Genomic DNA, 22,678 nt, shown 5'->3' with positions numbered 1-22,678 from the left:
ACAGTCTGAATGCTAGTCAAATTAATTTTTTTATGAAGCCTGCATCATCTTTTCATTTATTACATTCTTTAAAGTGTTAACTATATATACATACACACATACATACAAATATATTCATGTATATTTATATATATATATATTTTTTTAATTTAAAGGCTTTTAGTCCTGATGGTCGTTGGTTAATAAGTGCTGCAATGGATTGCTCTATTAGGACTTGGGACCTTCCTTCTGGGTGGTAAGTTTATATTTGTAAATCCCTAACCTCTATAAGATTTCTAAGTTATTTTCTTCACATGTGACTTTTACCTATAGTTAATGGGTTATATGCTTTGTCAATGTGACTATATTTGGAGATTTTTCTGACATGACTATATTGTATCCTTGGAGTGTTTTTGATAACTAAACAGCAGGTAGTAGTATCATGAAACGTAGTAGAAAAATGAAATCTCACTTAGGTTTTCTCATCCTGCAAAATTGAGATACAGAAGCAAGTTGCCTAAACCTTAAGAAAGCTCATTTGGCCTTTTTGATTCTCCAAAATAAAGCTCAGACTTAAAGATGGCAAACTTTTATTTTGAGTTTGTTTAGTTCATGCTGAATTTAGTTAAAAGGTCAAACCCCTTAACTTTTCCTTTTTATGTGTCTCTTCTGTTTCTCTGACATAATTCTTAAAAGAAGGCATTTTAGATAGTCTTAGTGCATTTTGTGTTGCTTATAACAGAATATTGAAACTCGGTTATTTCTAAAGAAAAGAAGTTTATTTCTTACACTTTGGGGGATTGAGAAGCCCCAGGTCAAGGGGCCATATCTGGTGAGAGCCTTCTTGCTGGTGGACACTCTCTGAAGAGTCAGTCGCAAGGTGGTATGGGGTATCACAGAGTAAGGGGGCTGAGCGTGATAATGTAACAGCTTGAGTCTGTCTTCCTCTTCTTATAAAGCCACCAGTTTCCCTTTCATGATAATCCCTTAATCCATGAATGGGTTAATCCATTAATGAGGACAGAGTCCTCATGATCCAATCACCTCTTAAAGGCACTCCCTCTCAATACCGTCACATTGGGGATTAAGTTTAAACATGAGTTTTGGAGGAGACATTCAAACTATATCTTAAAGTGGTAAAAATGTGTGTCTTTGGATTTGGTTAAAACCTGACAAATGTTCAGAAATCTATTTCATGGGTTGAACTTTGCTGCTAATCCCGGACTTTAAAGAGAAAACAACTAATTCTGTAAATCATATGAACAGAGGAGACATACAGAATGTGTGTGGGCTTTATTGTTAAAAATTAAGTAGGTATAGATACCATTTAAAATCATATCATTTAACATAGGATTGCTTAGATGACTATGAAGCAAGGAAGAATTATGGGAATAGCAAAACATCTAATTTAACAGTAACATACCATTAGAGAAAGATAGGTGAGAAAAATGAGAAGGAAGGTGGTACTTTTTAATCTAAAATATTCCTAAATTAAGCTCTGTTCACTTCCTCTTCCTACTCAGGAATTTAATAAGCTCATACATGAAAACAGTTTGACCTTTAGAAAGGAAAAACCCTGATGTCCTCAGTTCCCTTCAAGTTTGAAACAGGCCTGAGGCATACCTACCCATCTTGTGTATACACTGGATTTATAGTAAGCACAGCTAACGATTGTCACTAGTGGGTCCAGCTTTAATAACCAGGGACCTTTGTCCACAGGTGTGTCTCTCACTTAAAATAGAATGAAGCAAAATCTAATTTATTGACTGTATCCTCTTTTGGCTTCAGAAAGTTCACTAAAAGTTGGTATTTCTTTAATTAAAAAAAATTTTGTTAAAGACACTATTAGAAATATTAGTGGTCTGTCACTTCTTAGGCTGTTGCTATTTTCTAAAAGTTAATGTTATATAATTTGAATTGCTTTAAAATAAGAAAGTTGTATAAATAGTAGAGTTGGCATAATGCCTTTTTCATTTTCCTTTTTAACATTTTATATTAGTGGGAGAGATTATTCAGTAGTAGTAAATTGGCAATGTATTTTAAGTGGTAAATTTGTCTTTGGAATGGAAAAATTAGGATCTGAAAGTAGCATTCAAAGCCACTAACCTTTGACTCAGCATTAGCCTTTTGCTGAATTTATTATATCAGTAAAAAGTTGAACAGATTCAAATCTGATAGATTTTCAGCTCTAGTATCTTTATTTTTAGGTGAACATAGGCAATTTTAAGTGAATAGAGAGGCATGAAGCTGGCTGTAGCACAAGAGCAAGAAGTGACCACATCGAATTGTTAAAAGGAAATGTAATGAAATCTAAATTGATTGGAGAAAAGTATATTTCTATTAAAAAAGTTTTGTGTTAACATTCGAAGTGGACCAAATGAGAGAGCGGGAATAACTATCCAACAACTGCTGCTGCTTAATTGCAACTAAGCTAAGATTTACAATGTGCTGCTAGGCACTATATATGCTTTTATTTTTCATATCCTAACAGGTTGTAGGTACTATTACTGTTATTAGTCCCATTTCAAAAATAAGCACAGGAGAAATAAATAGGTTTCTTAACAGTTATGTTACCATCTTTGCTCAGACTGTCTCGTTTTAAGTATGAACTGATTTTCTTTAAAACAAAAAAAAACCATAATTAGTATGACAGCCTTTGGAAATTACTAGTTCTTCTTTCAATTAAATAATTTGAATAATGAAAACACATTACATAGCCTGGAAAGTGAAGCTATCTATGAGTAAACCCTTGAGTGTATTAACATACAGGTATATCCATCTAGAATTGTGCCTATCTGAAACAAATTGCGTGGGTGTTAAACTTTGCTGTAAAGTTTTTTTAAAGTGCTGAAATATTTGTTATGTTTGTAAAATTTTCAGAGGAACTGAGTTGAAATTTTTTGTCTCTGAAGTTATCATTCCTCTACCACTACCACCACCTTTTATGTCTGGTTGTTTTTGATCTAATAGAAATTCGGATTGAATTCTTTTTTTTTTTTTTTCCCCAAGACGAAGTCTTGCTCTTTTGCCCAGGCTAGACAGTGCAATCTCCATCTCCCAGGTTCAAGCAATTCTCCTGCCTCAGCTTCCTGAGCAGCTGGGACCACAGGCATGTGCCACCATGCCCGGCTAATTTTTTTTTTTTTTTTTTTTTTTTTTTTTTTTTTTTTTTTTTTAATGAAGTTAGGGTTTCACCATGTGGCCAGGCTGATCTCAAACTCCTGACCTCAAGTGATCCACCCACCTTGGCCTCCCAAAGTGCTGGGATTACAGCCGTGAGCCACCATGCCTGGCCCAGATTGCGTTCTTTGAGGAGTGAGAATACATAAATAATCTGAATAGAACTTTTCATTTGTTCTGTCTCACCCAACCTCTACTTCATGAGGAGCATTACATGAGAAGAATTAGAATTGACATTGTTTTGAATTTCTCACTGAGGCAGAAACATCCCCTTCTACTCCTTAAAGATTTCTGTGGAAGGTGATTTTAGCACTTTGGAAATAGAACATATGGAAGCAGTCTCCATTTGCTCAGAATAATAATCAGAAACAACCTTCTGAATGGTTATGCAGAGCTCAGATCTTGTAAATCTGATCCCTTAGAATAGGAATTGTATTAATATTCTTTGAGAAAAAATTATAAGGTACCTGCGACTTATTTTTTAACATTAGCATGAAACTATATGGTAGTTTTAGGTCTGGGATGAGCCTGTGCATTTATGTTTTATGAACTAATGTGGCAGTGTAGAATATGCTGTGTATGTGGAAACCACCTTCCTCAATTTGGTGGTTTTATATAATGGAAGTCCCATCTACCCACACACCACAGCTGTGGAAATGAAGTTACACAATGAAGTTGACAAGATAATTATAGTATGAAGTAAAATAAGTTTGCTCAAGCAGTAAGCTTTCTTTTTAACAGATAGTTCCTAAACATGTTAGGAAGTTTTACCCTTCACGTATGTAAACTTTTGATGAGTAATATTCAGACAAAGGAAATACTTTAAGATTTGAAATTGCCGTGTTTTAGGTTTAATCTTTATATGTGTTAAGATAATATCTTCATCTCTGGATTGTTTGGATTAAGTGATTTAACATAAATAATTTAATAGTCTATGGCATAGAATAAGTGTTTAGCAAATGTTTTCTTTTCCCCAACTCCCTTGATTCCCAATAAAAGCCATTCTTGTGAGCTTTCAAAACAGACTTGAACAGAAATCAGACAGGTTATTGCTTCCTTCCCCATAATGGACAATTAAACAGCAGTCGTTTTCCTGAACACACTTTGATGTGTGTGTGTTTGTTTTCAGTGCTTCTAATTGTTGTCTTTTCTTTCCATCTTGCCTTCATTGTTTAAGGCTTACATGTTTATTGGCTCTTTCAGCAAATTGAGAGAGGCATTTTACCATGGGCAAGCAACTTAATGTCTCCCACTGGACAGTCTTCATTTACATTTGAGCTGCTCACAGTGTGTGTCCCGTGAATCACCAATGTAGGCATACTCTGGGTGTTTGTAAGCTATTGCCCTCTTTTTGTGTTTTAGTTTCAGTAGTAGCTTTACTAGAATTTATATTGGCTAACAATATAAATTGGGTAGACCTGCTTGGGTGAAAATCCTGACCCAATTGCTTTCTACCTTGAGCGAGTTTTCAAATTCTGCTGGACCTCAGTTTTCTGAACTGTATAGTAAGGATGGACCTGCCTATAGGGTTTGTGAAGATTCGATTAGTTAACACACTCAAGTGCTGAGGATATTTCCTCACACAGAGCACTAAAAAAGTGTTAATCTTGTTCTTGAAATAATTTGTATTAATGTACATCTGGAACTTGAGTCATTTGTGTGTACCTTCCTATGGATAATATATTGGCTTCAGAAAAGCTGTAATTAAAAACCAGTATACTCTCCTTAAAGCTGTTCTCACTTTTAGCAAGCCTAAGGAGTCTTTCAGCAGGATTCAGATGAGTGTAAGCCTTTCTCTTTGCTTCTTAAATCTACCTCTTTTCACTTCCTGCTACCACCATCCTAGTTATCTTTTTGATTGTTAAATGATTACTACCATAATGTCACCATTCTCTCTGTTCAAATATATTCTGCATTCTTATGGCAAGTTTTCTATGGAAGTGAAGGTTATGCCACTATCTCCTCTTAAGTGATTAATGACTTTCCATCAATTATAAGATTGAAACAAACTCAGGTGTTTGGTATTTAAGACATTGTATGCAGCCTTATGCTTATGCTTAATGGTCCTACAAAACTGCACTCTTCACTTTACACACTTGTATTTTCCCTTGCCTTATCCACCACCTTTCTCTTAGCCAGGAAGTGCTTTCTCTACTAGACACCAATATCCATTGAAATCCTCTCCATTTGTAAAGCTCCTCTCAAACATAAGTGTTCTCTGTGAAGCCCATTCTGAGTCTTCTACCTGGTTTGTGGTTACTCTCCCTTTCACCCCAACTTGTAAATCCCTTCAGCAGTTTAAAGCTGTGGGGCTAGTTTCCATAAATTGCTTTATGGTTCTTCTCTAGAGACTGAATTTTCATGTGTTTCATGTAGAGCATAATTACTTATTTCAAAAACAGGTACAGTTGCTCAAAAGCTTTTTTTAAAATTACCATTCTTATTTACATCCATTTTGTTATATTACTTTCTCCTTTTGCCTAAGCTTTTCATTAGTTTCACTGAAGTAACAAAAATACAGAATACTGATAATTAGATTTATTTTAAATGTTATGTCTTTAGAATTGTCTCCAGGTCAGTCTACCAAAATTTAGTATTCAAGAAAAAAAGATTTCCTCCTGCTTCCTCCCTGTTGTTGAAACTGCTTCTCCAGTTAGTTGGTCTAGTGAATGTTGTCTTTCTCATTCAGTGAGAAACTTAGTTAACAAAGCTATTTATTAGTGGTGACTTTCTGATCGATGCTGGTGATTTAAGAAAAAAACAAAACAAAACATTTTCTGCATCTCTTATCCCTTGTGTTTTTGGCAAAAATATTTTTGTGAATTTTATCCTTTTTGGTAGAGTTCAAATACTTTTAACATGTTAATTATTTCTGTAGCCTTATAGACTGCTTTTTGTTGGACTCGGCTCCTCTCAATGTTTCCATGTCTCCTACTGGAGACTTTCTGGCGACTTCCCATGTGGACCACCTTGGAATTTATCTATGGTAAGTTCTTTCATATGGTTCTGTTTTGGGATGAAGAAGATTATATTGTCAGAGAGTTAGAGTCACTAAAATTGTCATTTAGACTGTTTTTATATTTATTAAATGGAAATGTCACAAGTTAACATAGATTTAATTCACTGTAAGTCTGTGAGTGATTCAACATCTGCTTGATAACGTAGACAGCTTTGCTGAAGTATGTATTCCAAACCACGTGATTGATTTTTATCTGTTATATTTGGCTTTTATTTGCAGAAAGAATAAGTGAGTTCTAAAAGTTTAGGCAAAGGAGTCCCCAGCCACACCATGGTTTTCCTGCCAGCATCCCACAACTACTTTATGACCTTGGCCAATCACTTCTGAACCTCAGCCTAGTTTGTCTATAAAATAAGGCACAAGTATAAGCAGAATACTTTCTGAGAGATTTATTCTGGTTGCATGACTTTTCATAACTGTGTAAAGATACTTATGTGATCTTCAAATTTTGATGAACCTGTAAGGGACTATGATTGCTCGTAATAAATAGAACATCACCTGAGTTTAGAAAAAAAATTTTTTTTTTAATTATTATTATACTTTAAGTTCTAGGGTACATGTGCATAACGTGCAGGTTTGTTACATATGTATACTTGTGCCATGTTTATTTTGTTTCTTTCCTGACTTTATACATCTATTGGGTAAAAGAAAAAATTGATTTTTTAAAAAAATTAATGATAAAACGTGTAATTACATTTGAAGATACAGAAGGAATTTTAATATATAATAGAAATAGACCCTGTTCACCTTAATTTGTAAAATGGAGTATCTTAGAATCCATGAGGCTTCAACAATTCAGAAAAGAATAGCTATGAGCACTCACAGCAGGAGTATGGCCCCTCTCTCTAAAGTACTGCTATTAATAACTTGAAACCTGAGATTCTCAATTTTTATTTTCTATTCCAGATTCATAAACTGGGGGAAAAAGAACCTGTCCCCTTCTTTGGGACTGGTATCTACATCTTGATTAGTCATCCATGGCCAGGGTGCAGGCTAAAGGCAGAAATATGGCTACTTAGAGGGCCATTCTAGAGAAGGGGGATCTATGACCTTTCAGCAACCGCAAGAATATGCAGAGCAAGAATATGCTCAGCATATTTGCACTCTGACTTACTCTCTGAGTTCATCTTTCCTTCTGTTATAATTTACTTAAATAAAGGTTGATATATGTCAAAACAATATATGAAAGTTATTTTACCTTATAAAAGTATTATCTGCTACTGGTCTATCTTTAATATATTTTTGTACTACGTCAGGAAAGAGACTCAAAATGTATTTGCACAGCTTTGTTATGATGGCATCTATGATATAAGTCAAGGCATTTTTAAATTGATACAATCTATCTTTGAGGTCTTTTTTTTAACTAATAGAAGTCTGTAGTCAAATTCAATATTGTAGAGTGTTTCTCTGAAGAAACTTTTTATAGTTTTTAAAATATTGCTTGTGTTTTGATTTTTCAGGTCCAATATTTCCCTGTATTCAGTTGTTTCATTACGGCCACTTCCTGCAGATTATGTCCCTTCAGTAGTAATGCTTCCTGGTACTTGTCAAACCCAAGGTAATTACAAAATTGCAAAGTAATTTTTGAGGTGTAATATTATAAACCTAATATAGGAGCTATTGCTACCAAAGGCAAAGTTTAGTGCATTCAATCCAAGTGTTTTTTAACTGATATAAAAGACTTTGAATGACTTCATGAATTTATGCAAAAATATAATTGATGTGGTATTGATAAGCTATCAGATAGTATACCAGTGAAGCAGGTGTTTTGGGTTCAGTGATGGAAGTTTTAGTTATTATGAGAAAATAAGGAAAAGGCAGGGATAAGGAAATGAAATAAATGAACAGTTTACAAGGCTGCATTAAGTGAACATGTTATGAAATACAGATGGATTTGGAATGAATTAAATTGCTTTTATATGATAAAAATCTTTTGTTTTACCTGAAAAATTTTTTTAAGATGTAGAAGAATCAGAAGAAACAGTAGAACCAAGTGAAGAAATGATAGAGTATGATTCGCCAGAACAGTTGAATGAGCAGTTGGTGACTCTTTCACTTCTTCCTGAATCACGATGGAAAAACCTTCTTAATCTTGATGTTATTAAGGTAATAATTAATACACTTAATAGACCACCCTAAGCATGCATCCAGAAGCATTTTTATTTTTTTAAGCAGAGAGAACTGCTCCTACTTGAGGGCATTAGAAGAGCAATTAATGTGTAAGATAACACCGACAATGCCATTTAATCAAATATTGTTTAATATGGTGTGATTATCACAAGATACTCATATATATATCAACTTTGAGAACACTCAGCAGACATTTGGATGTGGCAAAAGTTCAGCCTGTAACTACAGAGCTATTGGAAACTGATCTTTTAAAATCCAGCCTCAGAAATCACTTTTATATAAGTTTCTAAAACAAGCAGGAACAAATATGGCTATTATAATGTATTTCTACTGCTAGGTATTTGAGGACTGGAGAAATTCCACTAGGCTTTCATTTTATTAAGTTAACCCTTTATCTCACACCATACCCTGTCAACTACTGAAAGATTTTTAGAACTTGCTGCTGTCAGGGCCAGGTACATAAGTTAACATGAACTAGGTACTAAATAATGTAACTGGAGAGTATGGTGGTGAAGAAAAAACAGCCGCTTTGTCCTTGAGGAATTTATGATTCTGCATGAAAAATGGACAACTATGGTAATAGATTAGTATTTTTTTAGAGTATGTTTTATGACTTCCCACTAGTCAGTAGCAAAAACTACTGAAAAGAATACAATAGAGTGAAAAATTTCAGCTACCTTTTGATCATGAATGCAAGTATTGTTTGGTGAAACTTGAGTTGGTTAGACATACACATACACTAGATCTGTTAGGTGTACTTAAGTCACAGTTTGGGCTGTGGTAAAAAGTTTAAGGAACACCGACATAAGTAACTAATAAGATGTAATTATCCTTGTAACTAATAACGCAAAAAAAGAAATGTGTGTCTTGGGTAAGGAAAGAGAAGTTTTCACATTGCATTTCCTCACAGAAGTTAAAATTGCTTCTTTTTACTTGCTAACTTTTTGAGAGATTAGTCATCACCATAAAGGTGTGCTGTCTAGGAGCATGGGCATGGTGTGGAATCTCTTCATCATGTTGTCCACACTGTCAGCTTTAAAGGGAGTACTTTATGAAATAGTTCAAATGCAAGGTATTAATAAGTACAAATAGATTAGTGTGAGGGGAGCAATCAGAATAATCCTCAACTAATTGAACAGAGTTTTGGGGCTACTGTGGTCCTAAGATATAGTTTGTACTGCATAAAATCATATATCAAAACTTGAGTGGATTATCTTTATGATGGGAATATGTTAAAACCTCTAATATTTTTATTTTCTGCTGAATAAAAGAAGAGAATGTACCAAGACTATGGTTTACATTTGTCCTGTGGATAACTTCTATTTTTGCTTTTCTTTATAAGACTAGATAATTTGCAGGGCACTATAGAGTTCCTCCAAAGCCTTATGGTTTTAACAAATCAGTGACTGTCCCCTTTCTAACTCAAGAATGGTGCGTTAGAATGGTAACTGTGACTCATAACAGTCTCCACCATCCTGAAGGGCACTGCTTACACTACCGTTGGCAGTGCTTTGTCCTGTGTTCATGTGATCATTTTCTTTTATACCATGGCTTCACTTTGGAATAGAAAGTCTCCCTAGGGCTGCATAGCTCCTAAAGAATGGAAGAATAATGTAATAATGTGAGGTGAAATTGTGAGACTTCTTTATTAGGCACTTTCATCAAATGTTCCTGAGAGGTGGGGCATGGTGGTGCATGCCTGTAATCGTACCATTTTGGGAGGCTGAGGTGGGTGATCATTTAAGGTCAGGAGTTTGAGACCAGCCTGGCCAACATGATGAAACCCCATCTCTACTATAAATACAAAAATTAGCCAGGCATGTTGGTATGCACCTGTAATCCCAGCTGTTCTGGAGGCTGAAGCAGGAGAATTGCTTGAACGCAGGAGACAGAGGTTGGAGTGAGCTGAGATCACGCCACTGCACTCCAGCCTGGGCAATGGAGTGAAACTCCATCTCAAAAAAAAAAAAATGTTCCTGAGATACTGATATGTAGCAGTGTGCTTACCAAAACAAAATTCTGTCAGTGGAAATTCCAGTAGAGTTTTTCCTGATATAATTTTACTAGCATTTGAAATACTTATAAACCAGCAATCATGTTTTCTTGGATTTTAAAAGCACAGAGTACTAAGGAAAAATTAAAATTCCAACAAAATAGAAAAATTAGAGCTGTACTTTGAAAGATTATCAAATTGCTTATAATGTCAGTCTGCTTCTGTCTCCAAATTTCCTCTGGAGAAAAATAATTTAAGAAACTATTTATATTAAGCATTTATGTAAATTTTGCTTTCCATCCTGTTTTGTGAAAGAGTTTGTACTCAATACAAAAAAAATTTAAAATTACTTAGCTGTTATATCTTCATGTAAATATTCATATATCAGGAAAATGAGCTATGTTTGTCTTAGAACTTCTCCTGTGCCCTGTCACTTTTTTTCTGCCTTACCAGCAAGGGTGCTAGAGATCTGCATTGGGAAACCCAGGTTAAGGATAGCTGTGGTATTGGTCAGAAGAGATCATATTTTAACATTCTTATGTGAAAGAGTTTCATTCCTCTTTTACTTTTTGGTATTTGTTTTAAAATTGATTTGAAATTAAATATTAGAAACTCTGATGGCGAGTGATGATGAGCATTTTTTCATGTGTCTGTTGGCTGTATGAATGTCTTCTTTTGAGAAATGTCTGTTCATATCCTTTGCCCACTTTTTGATGGGGTTGTTTGTTTTTTTCTTGTATATTTGTTTGAGTTCTTTGTAGATTCTGGATATTAGCCCTTTGTCAGATGAGTAGGTTGCAAAAATTTTCTCCCATTCTGTAGGTTGCCTGTTCACTCTGATGGTAGTTTCTTTTGCTGTGCAAAAGCTCTTTAGTTTAATGAGATCCCATTTGTCAATTTTGGCTTTTGCTGCCGTTGCTTTTGGTGTTTTAGACATGAAGTCCTTGCCCATGCCTATGTCCTGAATGGTACTACCTAGATTTTCAACTATCACAAGAAGAGAAAACCAAACACCGCATGTTCTCACTCATAGGTGGGAACTGAACAATGAGATCACCTGGACTCGGGAAGGGGAACATCACACACTGGGGCCTATCATGGGGAGGGGGGAGGAGGGAGGGATTGCCTTGGGGAGTTATACCTGATATAAATGATGAATTGATGGGTGCTGACGAGTTGATGGGTGCAGCACACCAACATGGCATAAGTATACATATGTAACAAACCTGCACGTTATGCACATGAACCCTACAACTTAAAGTATAAAAAAAAAAAAAAAAAAAAAATTAGAAACTGTTGGCAGGATAATTCCTATTTTTCTTTCTCATTTTCTCTTATTCAGAAAAAGAATAAACCAAAGGAACCACCCAAAGTACCCAAATCAGCACCATTTTTCATTCCAACAATTCCTGGCCTTGTACCCAGATATGCTGCACCTGAACAAAATAATGATCCCCAGCAGGTAAAAAACAAATTAGAACATTCTAAGTATATTGGTTTATGTTTGTATGCATTTTGTGTACTTCTTTACCAAGACCTAGTTTTACAGATATAGGGTAAATTAACGATACCTGATGATACTTGTATTATTTGAATAATGTGTATTTGTTTTTGTTTAAGTCTAAAGTGGTAAATCTTGGAGTTTTGGCTCAAAAATCAGATTTCTGCTTGAAACTTGAAGAAGGACTGGTAAATAATAAGTGTAAGTTGAATTATAAAATATTTTAACAAATATCTTTAGCTTATTTTACTTTATATGAGGAGAAATTGAAGGAAATTATCAGAGTTCTCAGTAGTTAAGATAGTAAAAATCAAAAGGATTGAAATTTTGGTTTTAATTATAAATAATTTTAGCATTTATATTAAATAAGCCCACTAAGGTCAAATGGTATTGATATTATAAAAATCTGTTGAAGATTTTTCATATATCTCATTTATTTTTTGCTGTTTAGAGATGGACATATTTATTGACTACATTTACAATAAGGAGATCCTTCTTGATGTGAATTAAATGTAAAAGCTTTGTCATTTTTGTAGCAAGTAATTTGCAAGTCTTTTGTTTTTATTTATAATTTGTAATTCAGCAGACTGCTTTGGTAATTTCATATATTCCCAAATTATTTTATTAAAAAGGAAATGTTTTAATCTGTCTGTTGTGTTAATATATTTAAATTTTGAAGGCTACAGTCTGTAGCTAATAGTGATTAGCCATAAGAACTGTAATCATTTAAAAAATCGTAGTCACTCTCCTAATAATTTTAACTTATCCTCTTGTTTTGATTTAAATGCTTTTGTTTTCATACCAAGATTACTTGAGTCCACATTAGCAAAAGTCAAAGAATGATACTGATGAGCCCTTGTAAATGACTTGTTACGTTTATGGGGAGACAAAGAAATAAAAACTCTGTTGTTTACTATATACTGAAGGATCTAAAAGTGATTAGACTTGTCATTGGTGATGTTCTTTTTCAGAAAACTAAAGCATAGTCATTGCAATTCTCAAATGACTCATAAAAATAGCTGTAAGTGTATTGAGTATGTTTTCCTAGGGTGCATATGAAACAATACTTCTAGAGAAAAGAAGTAGGTTTGGGCTGGGTAAGAATAAGGGGTGGGGTCTTCCCCCTCTGATTTTATATATTCTTTATTGTTAGTAACGTATTTCCTAATGACTATGTACTTTTATAACTGTATAACAATAAAAAAAATTATTTTACCACGTCGGATTCCCGATGCTAACCACTGTTAATACTTTTGTATGTATCTTTATAGTCTTCTTGATTAGGATTTACTCTAAGAGAAGATATACGAGATTTTAAAATTCTAAAGTGTTGTGAGTCATTAGATTTTCTTTATTAACAGGAAAAAGGTTTAAATTACAGAAAAAATGTGTTTTGAGTACTTTCTCTTATATTGCTGTCATTATTTGTACTGATTTTCAATTATTTTGGGTTTCATTCTACATAATATGAAAAAGTTAACCCACAGGAAGAATTTCCTGTGCCATTTAAATATACACTATTTGGGGTATAAAAGGAAAACTGTAGTTTTCTAAGTTAAATGATTATAATCAAGTCATAACTGGAATAAAATTTAATGCAGATGACACTGCTCTCAACCTTCTGAAAGAATCAGGCCCATCAGGAATTGAAACAGAGCTGCGAAGCTTGTCTCCTGATTGTGGTGGGTCTGTAGAAGTTATGCAGAGCTTCTTGAAAATGATTGGGATGATGTTGGACAGAAAGCGTGATTTCGAGTTAGCCCAGGCATACCTTGCATTGTTTCTAAAGGTAAGTCTAATGTAAGACAGTACTGCCCAACTTGTCTTCTTCTGTGGCAGTGCTATCTAATAGAACTTTCTGCAAAGATGGGCATGTTCTATACCCATTGTTTCCAATATCATAGCTACTTGCCACATGTAGCTACTGAATCCTTGAAATGTAGACAGTGTGATCAAGAGATGGAATTTTTTGATTTTATAGAATTTTAATTAATTTAAATTTAAATAACCACATGTGGCTAGTGACTACCACATTAGACAACTGGACAGTGCAGCTTGGGAGTCTTGTTTTCTTTTTTAACTCAACTGCACAGCAATTTTGACTTTACCCCCTGACATTTTTATGCTATCTGCTTGATCCAATGTGCTGAACCATTAACTTTTCTTTTTTTAGTGGTTAGGTACATTTTGGAAGTTTTTTTGTGATTATGAATAGAAAGTAGGGTTTTGTTTTGTTTTGTTTCTACTACTGAAATCAAAATGTTCACTTCTATCATTGGTAAAGGAGTTTTGATCATTTTACAATAATGCAGTTACTTTTATGATTAGTGGAGAACTCATGTTTTGAGGCTCTACTTTAGTGCTATAATGTGTTGAAGGAGGTAGATGATGCCGATTTTCGGTGATAATAGATTTGATTCTTTATCCCATTTATACGTAAAAAGAGTTCAGTTGATCTAATTATTTAAACGTATCAGGACTGTCCTTAGGTGGAGAAGAGTGATGACCACTTTAATTCTACCAAGGAAGTCATAGTATCATAAAGGAGCTTATAATAAAAAAAACAAAGTTTGATAGAGGAGGGGGAAATGGGAGATAGTAATAAACCAGCACTTAAGAAAACAAATATTCACCTAGTGTCTTCTGTAGTTCCTTGGTAGAAAAATTGAATCCAGATTAGGTAAAATTTTAATTTTCTTAAATGTTTAACCATCATGTTTTTCTTTGCAGTTACACCTCAAAATACTTCCTTCAGAGCCAGTACTCCTAGAAGAAATAACAAATTTGTCATCCCAGGTGGAAGAAAACTGGACCCATTTGCAATCACTCTTCAATCAAAGCATGTGTATTTTAAATTATCTCAAAAGTGCTTTGTTATAAAAATAAATTTGTGACTAAACATATCAAAGACTTACGTATTAAATGGGTTCAATTGAACTCATTTCTTATTTTCCAAGTGTCAATGTGAAAAGAAAATAAATGTTAGCATTACTGACTAGTCAGTAAATCTCCACTTTAAATGCTAAATACTTTCTTGAAATAAAATCACACCTCCCAGCCAGGCATGATGGATAATGCCTGTAATTCCAGCACTTTCGGAGGCCAAAGCAGGAGGATTGCTTGAGGCCAGGAATTTGAGACCAGCCTGGGCAACATAGCAAGCAAGATCCCATCTCTACAAAAAGTTAAAAAAATAAATTATACCTGCCTTTAGTTTTGAAGATTTAAAGAATCTGTTCAAATGATTTATTTTCTGAGTCTCTTCACATTAACTTTTATATGATTTTTAAAAAATTATTACCTGCTTATATTTTTTAGTATCTGTTTCATATAAAGAGATGCTGCATGTTCACTGTGAAGTATTGCTGAATTAAATTGAAAATTTCAGATAAAACTGATACATGGTGTAGTTATAAAAATGCTGTTATGATATGAAGAAAAAAGGAATTTTTTTTCCTTGGTGGCCTTTGATAAAAATATGAATCATTGACTCAGAGTTGGAGGATAAACTAATCATTTTCCAGCACAGCCCTGTTGTGTTGCAGGAGAGGAATCAGTTGGTCTGTTGGTATTTCAGTGACAGATTGAAACTTTCTAACAGTGGCCTAGTGCTTTCTCCATTGTAATGTACTGAAAGGAAGTTATTCATTGATCAGAAATGTGGGAGGCCCTTCCTTGCCCATGGCAAATGGCTAGAGACGGTTGAACTGATACCAAGGATAGGTAAGGGAAATTATGAATTCCATTGGAAGGTGGCCCTTTATTGCCACTGCAGAAATGTAGATAACAATAGTTTAATGTCCTCTGAAAAGGTAAAAATTCCATAAATCATTGCAAACAATTTTTAGCAATATTGTTTATTGCTACCACAGCCAAGAATGGGTATTTCAAAGCCACGTGTTGTTTTGTTTTCTTCTGTTTTGTTTTTGGCTACACTTTTTGGGGGGAGACCTTTTTATTTGGGAGAAACTGCTGAGTATACTTTTCTTTCACAAGCATTGCAAAACCAGGTAGCCCTGGAGTTTTTTTCTTGTCATCATTGTTTTTATGGTTCAAGACTTTTGCAATACATGAATTAAAAATAAGCAGTTCTTTAAAGCATAGTGCTCTAAAAACTATTCTTAGTTATACACTTAAAAGTTGGGTCTTTCATGAAATGCAGTGAGTTGACTATGAACACCAATAGCATTCTTGTGCATTGTTAGGGTAAGAGAGTTTTATAGAATAATCTCCAGAGGAAGCAGTCCTCAAAAGGCGTTTACCAATGATACTTTTAATATTCACGTTTTTATTTAATGATGTCAGATAGAATTAATAAACTACTAAGGAAATAAGCCAATCTGGTTATTGTACTCAATTCCATTTTTCTTTTAGAAATGTGTATTGACTTACTAAAGCCACTGACAGAAATGTTACTCATGACTTAAGTTCTAATTTAAAAATTATTTTCCTCTTTCCTAAATACTGTATTCTAAATTGGAATATGGCAAAATTCCAATATATAATTCTATACCTAGTAAAGACTGTAAATAAAACAAAATTATAAGAGCTATGAACTGAAATTGTATTGCTTACATAAAATCATGAACTGAATTTTCTTCTCTTTTTAAAGTGGGCATATAGACTTGAGTGTATTGTTATCAGAGATATATTTAGATAGTATTACATTATTTTGGCAGGTAATCTAGAACCTTTCATGTACTGTTTCCATCAAGGGAGGGAAAGAAATACAAAGTATAATTTTATTTGTCTATATTTTCCTTAAAATATATCAGTCTGTGCACACTAGTTTATCTTTAAATTTTGTAATTACACATGTAATATATGACTACATTTTGCTTGTGTACTTTTTGAAAACTATCTTCAGTCCCAATACCCTCTGTAGAAGTAACAGTTATTAACTCTCCTAGATTTTTTTAGATTGTTTTTATGAGTGTTTAATGTAGGAAAGTGTATATATTATCTGCAGCCACAAGAAATGTATAGTTGTGATTTTTACATACATGTATGTATATTATTCTACAATTTGCTATTTCTACTTGGGAGTTTTTTATTTTGGTACATTCACATTTACTTTATCTCTTTTGCAGTGTCCAACAGTCTACTTTGCCTATAATACACACTTAAGGAAGTTTTCCTTCTTTTTATTCCTTTACAATTACAAACAATGCTGAAAGGAACATCATCCTACATGAGCCCTTTTTGTACATACAAGGCTTTCTCTGTAGTGTATGCTTAGGATTTGAATTTCAGGCCAGAGTATAAGCATTTAATTTGAAGAGATACTTCCATTTGGGTTCCAGAATGGCTGTATCAAGTTACAGTTCCCCTCAGCAACAAATGAGCATCTGCTTCCCCATGTAATTAATGACACTTACTATTGGATTTTTGTAATTTTTATTACTCTGATGAAAAAATTATTTTGGTTTTAAATCAAATTTCTCACTAGTGAGGATGGACATATTTTTGTATGTTTATTTTAGAACATATAAATAGTTGTTAATTGTCTTTTTCCTCCAGTGTTCATTTTTCTGTTGAATGATTTGTCCTTTTATCTCATGGATTTGTTAGCAGTTCTCTTGTATTTCCTGTCTGTTGCCAATGTTTTCTCCTACTTAGCCATTTGGCTTTAATTTTACATGGTATCTTTTTAAATAAATGTTTTATATTTTTATACGATCAATAATTTTTCATGACGTAATTCAGGATATAAAGCAAATTATTTTCTAAGACATTTGTAGTGTGTTTTCCTATGTTTACATGTGCTCAGTTCGCATCATGTATTTTCCTCTACGACATGTTTCTGTGTGAGTAGTTAATGTGTAGATCTTTAAAATTGATTTTTGTGAAGAGCGAAACATACAGCACTGCCTCCTATGTCTGTGAAAACTTCATTGATTGAAAAGTCCACTCATGCAGAGACATACATAGGCTCAAAATAAAGGGATGGAGGAAGATCTACCAAGCAAATGGAGAACAAAAAAAAGCAGGGGTTGCAATCCTAGTCTCTGATAAAACAGACTTTAAACCATCAAAGATCAAAAGAGACAAAGAAGGCCATTACATAATGGTAAAGGGAGCAATTCAACAGGAAGAGCTAACTATCCTAAATATATATGCGCCCAAGTACAGGAGCACCCAGATTCATAAAGCAAGTCCTTAGAGACTTACAAAGAGACTTAGACTCCCATACAATAATAATGGGAGACTGCAACACTGCACTGTCAACATTAGACAGATCAACGAGACAGAAAGTTAACAAGGATATCCAGGAATTGAACTCATCTCTGCAGCAAGCGGACCTAATAGACATCTATAGAACTCTCCACCCCAAATCAACAGAATATACATTCTTCTCAGCACCACATCGCACTTATTCCAAAATTGACCACATAATTGGAAGTAAAGCACTCCTCAGCAAATGAAAAAGAACAGAAATTATAACAAACTGTCTCTCAGACCACAGTGCAATCAAACTAGAACTCAGGACTAAGAAACTCACTCAAAACCGCTCAACTACATGGAAACTGAACAACCTGCTCCTGAGTGACTACTGGGTACATAACGAAATGAAGGCAGAAATAAAGATGTTCTTTGAAACCAATGAGAACAAAGATACAACATACCAGAATCTCTGGGACACATTTAAAGCAGTGTGTAGAGGGAAATTTATAGCACTAAATCCCCACAAGAGAAAGCAGGAAAGATCTAAAATTGACACTCTAACATCACAATTAAAAGAACTAGAGAGGCAAGAGCAAACACATTCAAAAGCTAGCAGAAGGCAAGAAATAACTAAGATCAGAGCAGAACTGAAGGAGACAGAGACACAAAAAACCCTCCAAAAAATCAATGAATCCAGGAGTTGGTTTTTTGAAAAGATCAACAAAATTGACAGACCGCTAGCAAGACTAATAAAGAAGAAAAGAGAGAGGAATCAAATAGATGCAATAAAAAATGATAAAGGGGATATCACCACCAACCCCACAGAAATACAAACTACCATCAGAGAATACTATAAACACCTCTACGCAAATCAACTAGAAAATCTAGAAGAAATGGATAATTTCCTGGACACTTACACTCTCCCAAGACTAAACGAGGAAGAAGTTGAATCCCTGAATAGACCAATAGCAGGCTCTGAAATTGAGGCAACAATTAATAGCCTACCCACCAAAAAAAGTCCAGGACCAGATGGATTCACAGCTGAATTCTACCAGAGGTACAAGGAGGAGCTGGTACCATTCCTTCTGAAACTATTCCAATCAATAGAAAAAGAGGGAATCCTCCCTAACTCATTGTATGAGGCCAACATCATCCTGATACCAAAGCCTGGCAGAGACACAACAAAAGAAGAGAATTTTAGACCAATATCCCTGATGAACATTGATGCAAAAATCCTCAATAAAATACCGGCAAACCGGATTCAGCAGCACATCAAAAAGCTTATCCACCATGATCAAGTGGGCTTCATCCCCGGGATGCAAGGCTGGTTCAACATTCGCAAATCAATAAACATAATCCAGCATATAAACAGAACCAAAGTCAAGAACCACATGATTATCTCAATAGATGCAGAAAAGGCTTTTGACAAAATTCAACAGCCCTTCATGCTAAAAACGCTCAATAAATTCGGTATTGATGGAACGTACCTCAAAATAATAAGAGCTATTTATGACAAACCCACAGCTAATATCATACTGAATGGGCAAAAACTGGAAAAATTCCCTTTGAAAACTGGCACAAGACAGGGATGCCCTCTCTCACCACTCCTATTCAACATAGTGTTGGAAGTTCTGGCTAGGGCAATCAGGCAAGAGAAAGAAATCAAGGGAATTCAGTTAGGAAAAGAAGAAGTCAAATTGTCCCTGTTTGCAGATGACATGATTGTATATTTAGAAAACCCCATTGTCTCAGCCCAAAATCTCCTTAAGCTGATAAGCAACTTCAGCAAAGTCTCAGGATACAAAATTAATGTGCAAAAATCACAAGCATTCTTATACACCAGTAACAGACAAGCAGAGAGCCAAGTCAGGAATGAACTTCCATTCACAATTGCTTCAAAGAGAATAAAATACCTAGGAATCCAACTTACAAGGGATGTAAAGGACCTCTTCAAGGAGAACTACAAACCACTGCTCAGTGAAATAAAAGAGGACACAAACAAATGGAAGAACATACCATGCTCATGGATAGGAAGAATCAATATCGTGAAAATGGCCATACTGCCCAAGGTTATTTATAGATTCAATGCCATCCCCATCAAGCTACCAATGAGTTTCTTCACAGAATTGGAAAAAACTGCTTTAAAGTTCATATGGAACCAAAAAAGAGCCCGCATTGCCAAGACAATCCTAAGTCAAAAGAACAAAGCTGGAGGCGTCACGCTACCTGACTTCAAACTATACTACAAGGCTACAGTAACCAAAACAGCATGGTACTGGTACCAAAACAGAGCTATAGACCATTGGAACAGAACAGAGTCCTCAGAAATAATACCACACATCTACAGCCATCTGATCTTTGACAAACCTGAGAGAAACAAGAAATGGGGAAAGGATTCCCTATTTAAGAAATGGTGCTGGGAAAATTGGCTAGCCATAAGTAGAAAGCTGAAACTGGATCCTTTCCTTACTCCTTATACGAAGATTAATTCAAGTTGGATTAGAGACTTAAATGTTAGACCTAATACCATAAAAACCCTAGAAGAAAATCTAGGTAGTACCATTCAGGACATAGGCATGGGCAAGGACTTCATGTTTAAAACACCAAAAGCAATGGCAGCAAAAGCCAAAATTGACAAATGGGATCTCATTAAACTAAAGAGCTTCTGCACAGCAAAAGAAACTACCATCAGAGTGAACAGGCAACCTACAGAATGGGAGAAAATTTTTGCAATCTACTCATCTGACAAAGGGCTAATATCCAGAATCTACAAAGAACTCAAACAAATATACAAGAAAAAAACAACCCCATCAAAAAGTGGGCAAAGGATATGAACAGACATTTCTCAAAAGAAGACATTCATACAGCCAACAGACACATGAAAAAATGCTCATCATCACTGGCCATCAGAGAAATGCAAATCAAAACCACAATGAGATACCATCTCACACCAGTTAGAATGGCAATCATTAAAAAATCAGGAAACAACAGTTGTTGGAGAGGATGTGGAGAAATAGGAACACTTTTACACTGTTGGTGGGATTGTAAACTAGTTCAACCATTATGGAAAACAGTATGGCAATTCCTCAAGGATCTAGAACTAGATGTACCATATGACCCAGCCATCCCACTACTGGGTATATACCCAAAGGATTATAAATTATTCTACTACAAAGACACATGCACACGTATGTTTATTGCAGCACTATTCACAATAGCAAAGACTTGGAATCAACCCAAATGTCCATCTGTGACAGACTGGATTAAGAAAATGTGGCACATATACACCATGGAATACTATGCAGCCATAAAAAAGGATGAGTTTGCGTCCTTTGTAGGGACATGGATGCAGCTGGAAACCATCATTCTTAGCAAAGTATCACAAGAAGAGAAAACCAAACACCGCATGTTCTCACTCATAGGTGGGAACTGAACAATGAGATCACTTGGTCTTGGGAAGGGGAACATCACACACTGGGGCCTATCATGGGGAGGGGGGAGGGGGGAGGGATTGCATTGGGGAGTTATACATGATATAAATGATGAATTGATGGGTGCTGACGAGTTGATGGGTGCAGCACACCACCATGGCACAAATATACATATGTAACAAACCTGCACGTTATGCACATGTACCCTAGAACTTAAAGTATAATAAAAAAATTAAAAAAAAAAGTCCACTCATATGTCTGATTTGAAATGCAGTTTCATTATGTGTTCAATTCTTTCATTGAGCTCTTCTATATTCCTAATAAATAATGCATTACTTTGGTATGTTTTCAGATTTGGGGTGAAGTCTTCCTAATGTTTTATAAAGATTTGTTGACTGCTGGTGAGTATACCTCTTGAAGTTTTATATGGGTTGCACAACATTTATAGGACTGATTTGGAGAGACATACAATACCAGGTGCAGTCCTCCCTTGGTATCCAGTTCCAGGGCCCCTGTGGATACCAAAATCCAAGCATCTTCAAGTCCCACAATCCGCCCTGCAGACATATATTTTTCCAATACATGTTATAATTGGTTGTTTCTGTTTGTGGTAAAATGATTTAATTTTTATATTCCAATCTGTCATGACACTGCAGAACTCTTTGTCAATACAGTCTTACTAAAAAGTGCAAGATAATTCTACTGCAATTGATGAGACTTTATTTCCTAGCCAGTATTTGTGTACTTGAAATTTTTTTGCATTAGAAAGTTTTATACTTTAAATATATGCCCCTTTTAAAGATAAAAGCACTGAGGATAGAAAATACGTAGACTGAAATATGTATTTTGTATTGCATGAAAATAAATATAGTTTAAAAGCCGTTGTAACCCCCAAAACATTTTAAGCCTTGAGAGTAATGTGACTGTGATCTGAGTCACATATGGCTACTTCTTTTTCTTAGATTATAGATCAACTCACTTTCTTATTTTGCTTGTTCTGTACAATGACTAGAGATACTTACATGATGTCAAAGACAAAAACCTCTTGCCTTCTTAATGACCTTGTTATAGATAAATTTCCCTTTCATTATCCTGCTTTGCTTGGACCAGATGACAGAAAACCCACGAGTATTTCACCCTCTATAAAAAAATGTTAAATATACCCTTGCCAAAAAGAAATACCTATAACCAATTCCTGTAACTATTTCCCAACCTTGTATGAATAACGTTGTAATCCTGCTAAAAGAAACTGTCTCTGCCTACATAAATGAAACCTCAAC

The 22,678-nt window shown here is 34.7% G+C and overlaps 1 protein-coding gene across 1 annotated transcript in view; it reads left to right on the top strand.

Annotated features, from left to right (window-relative positions):
- Positions 1–17,479, top strand: part of WDR36 (WD repeat domain 36) — a 44,007-nt gene extending 26,528 nt beyond the window's left edge. Inside the window, exons 16-23 of the mRNA XM_030927806.1 lie at positions 156–235; positions 6,038–6,145; positions 7,639–7,736; positions 8,139–8,284; positions 11,644–11,763; positions 11,922–12,003; positions 13,404–13,591; positions 14,533–17,479. Coding sequence (XP_030783666.1) covers positions 156–235; positions 6,038–6,145; positions 7,639–7,736; positions 8,139–8,284; positions 11,644–11,763; positions 11,922–12,003; positions 13,404–13,591; positions 14,533–14,682 — 972 coding nt within the window. The 3' untranslated portion in view covers positions 14,683–17,479. The remainder of the gene's footprint in view (positions 1–155; positions 236–6,037; positions 6,146–7,638; positions 7,737–8,138; positions 8,285–11,643; positions 11,764–11,921; positions 12,004–13,403; positions 13,592–14,532) is intronic.
- Positions 17,480–22,678: the final 5,199 nt, after the last annotated feature.

This window comes from Rhinopithecus roxellana, chromosome 3 (genome assembly GCF_007565055.1).
Source record: "Rhinopithecus roxellana isolate Shanxi Qingling chromosome 3, ASM756505v1, whole genome shotgun sequence".
NCBI classification, from domain to species: domain Eukaryota; kingdom Metazoa; phylum Chordata; class Mammalia; order Primates; family Cercopithecidae; genus Rhinopithecus; species Rhinopithecus roxellana.
The sequence above is the reverse complement of the archived record's forward strand: the minus strand, read 5'-3'. Positions and strand labels throughout refer to the sequence as shown.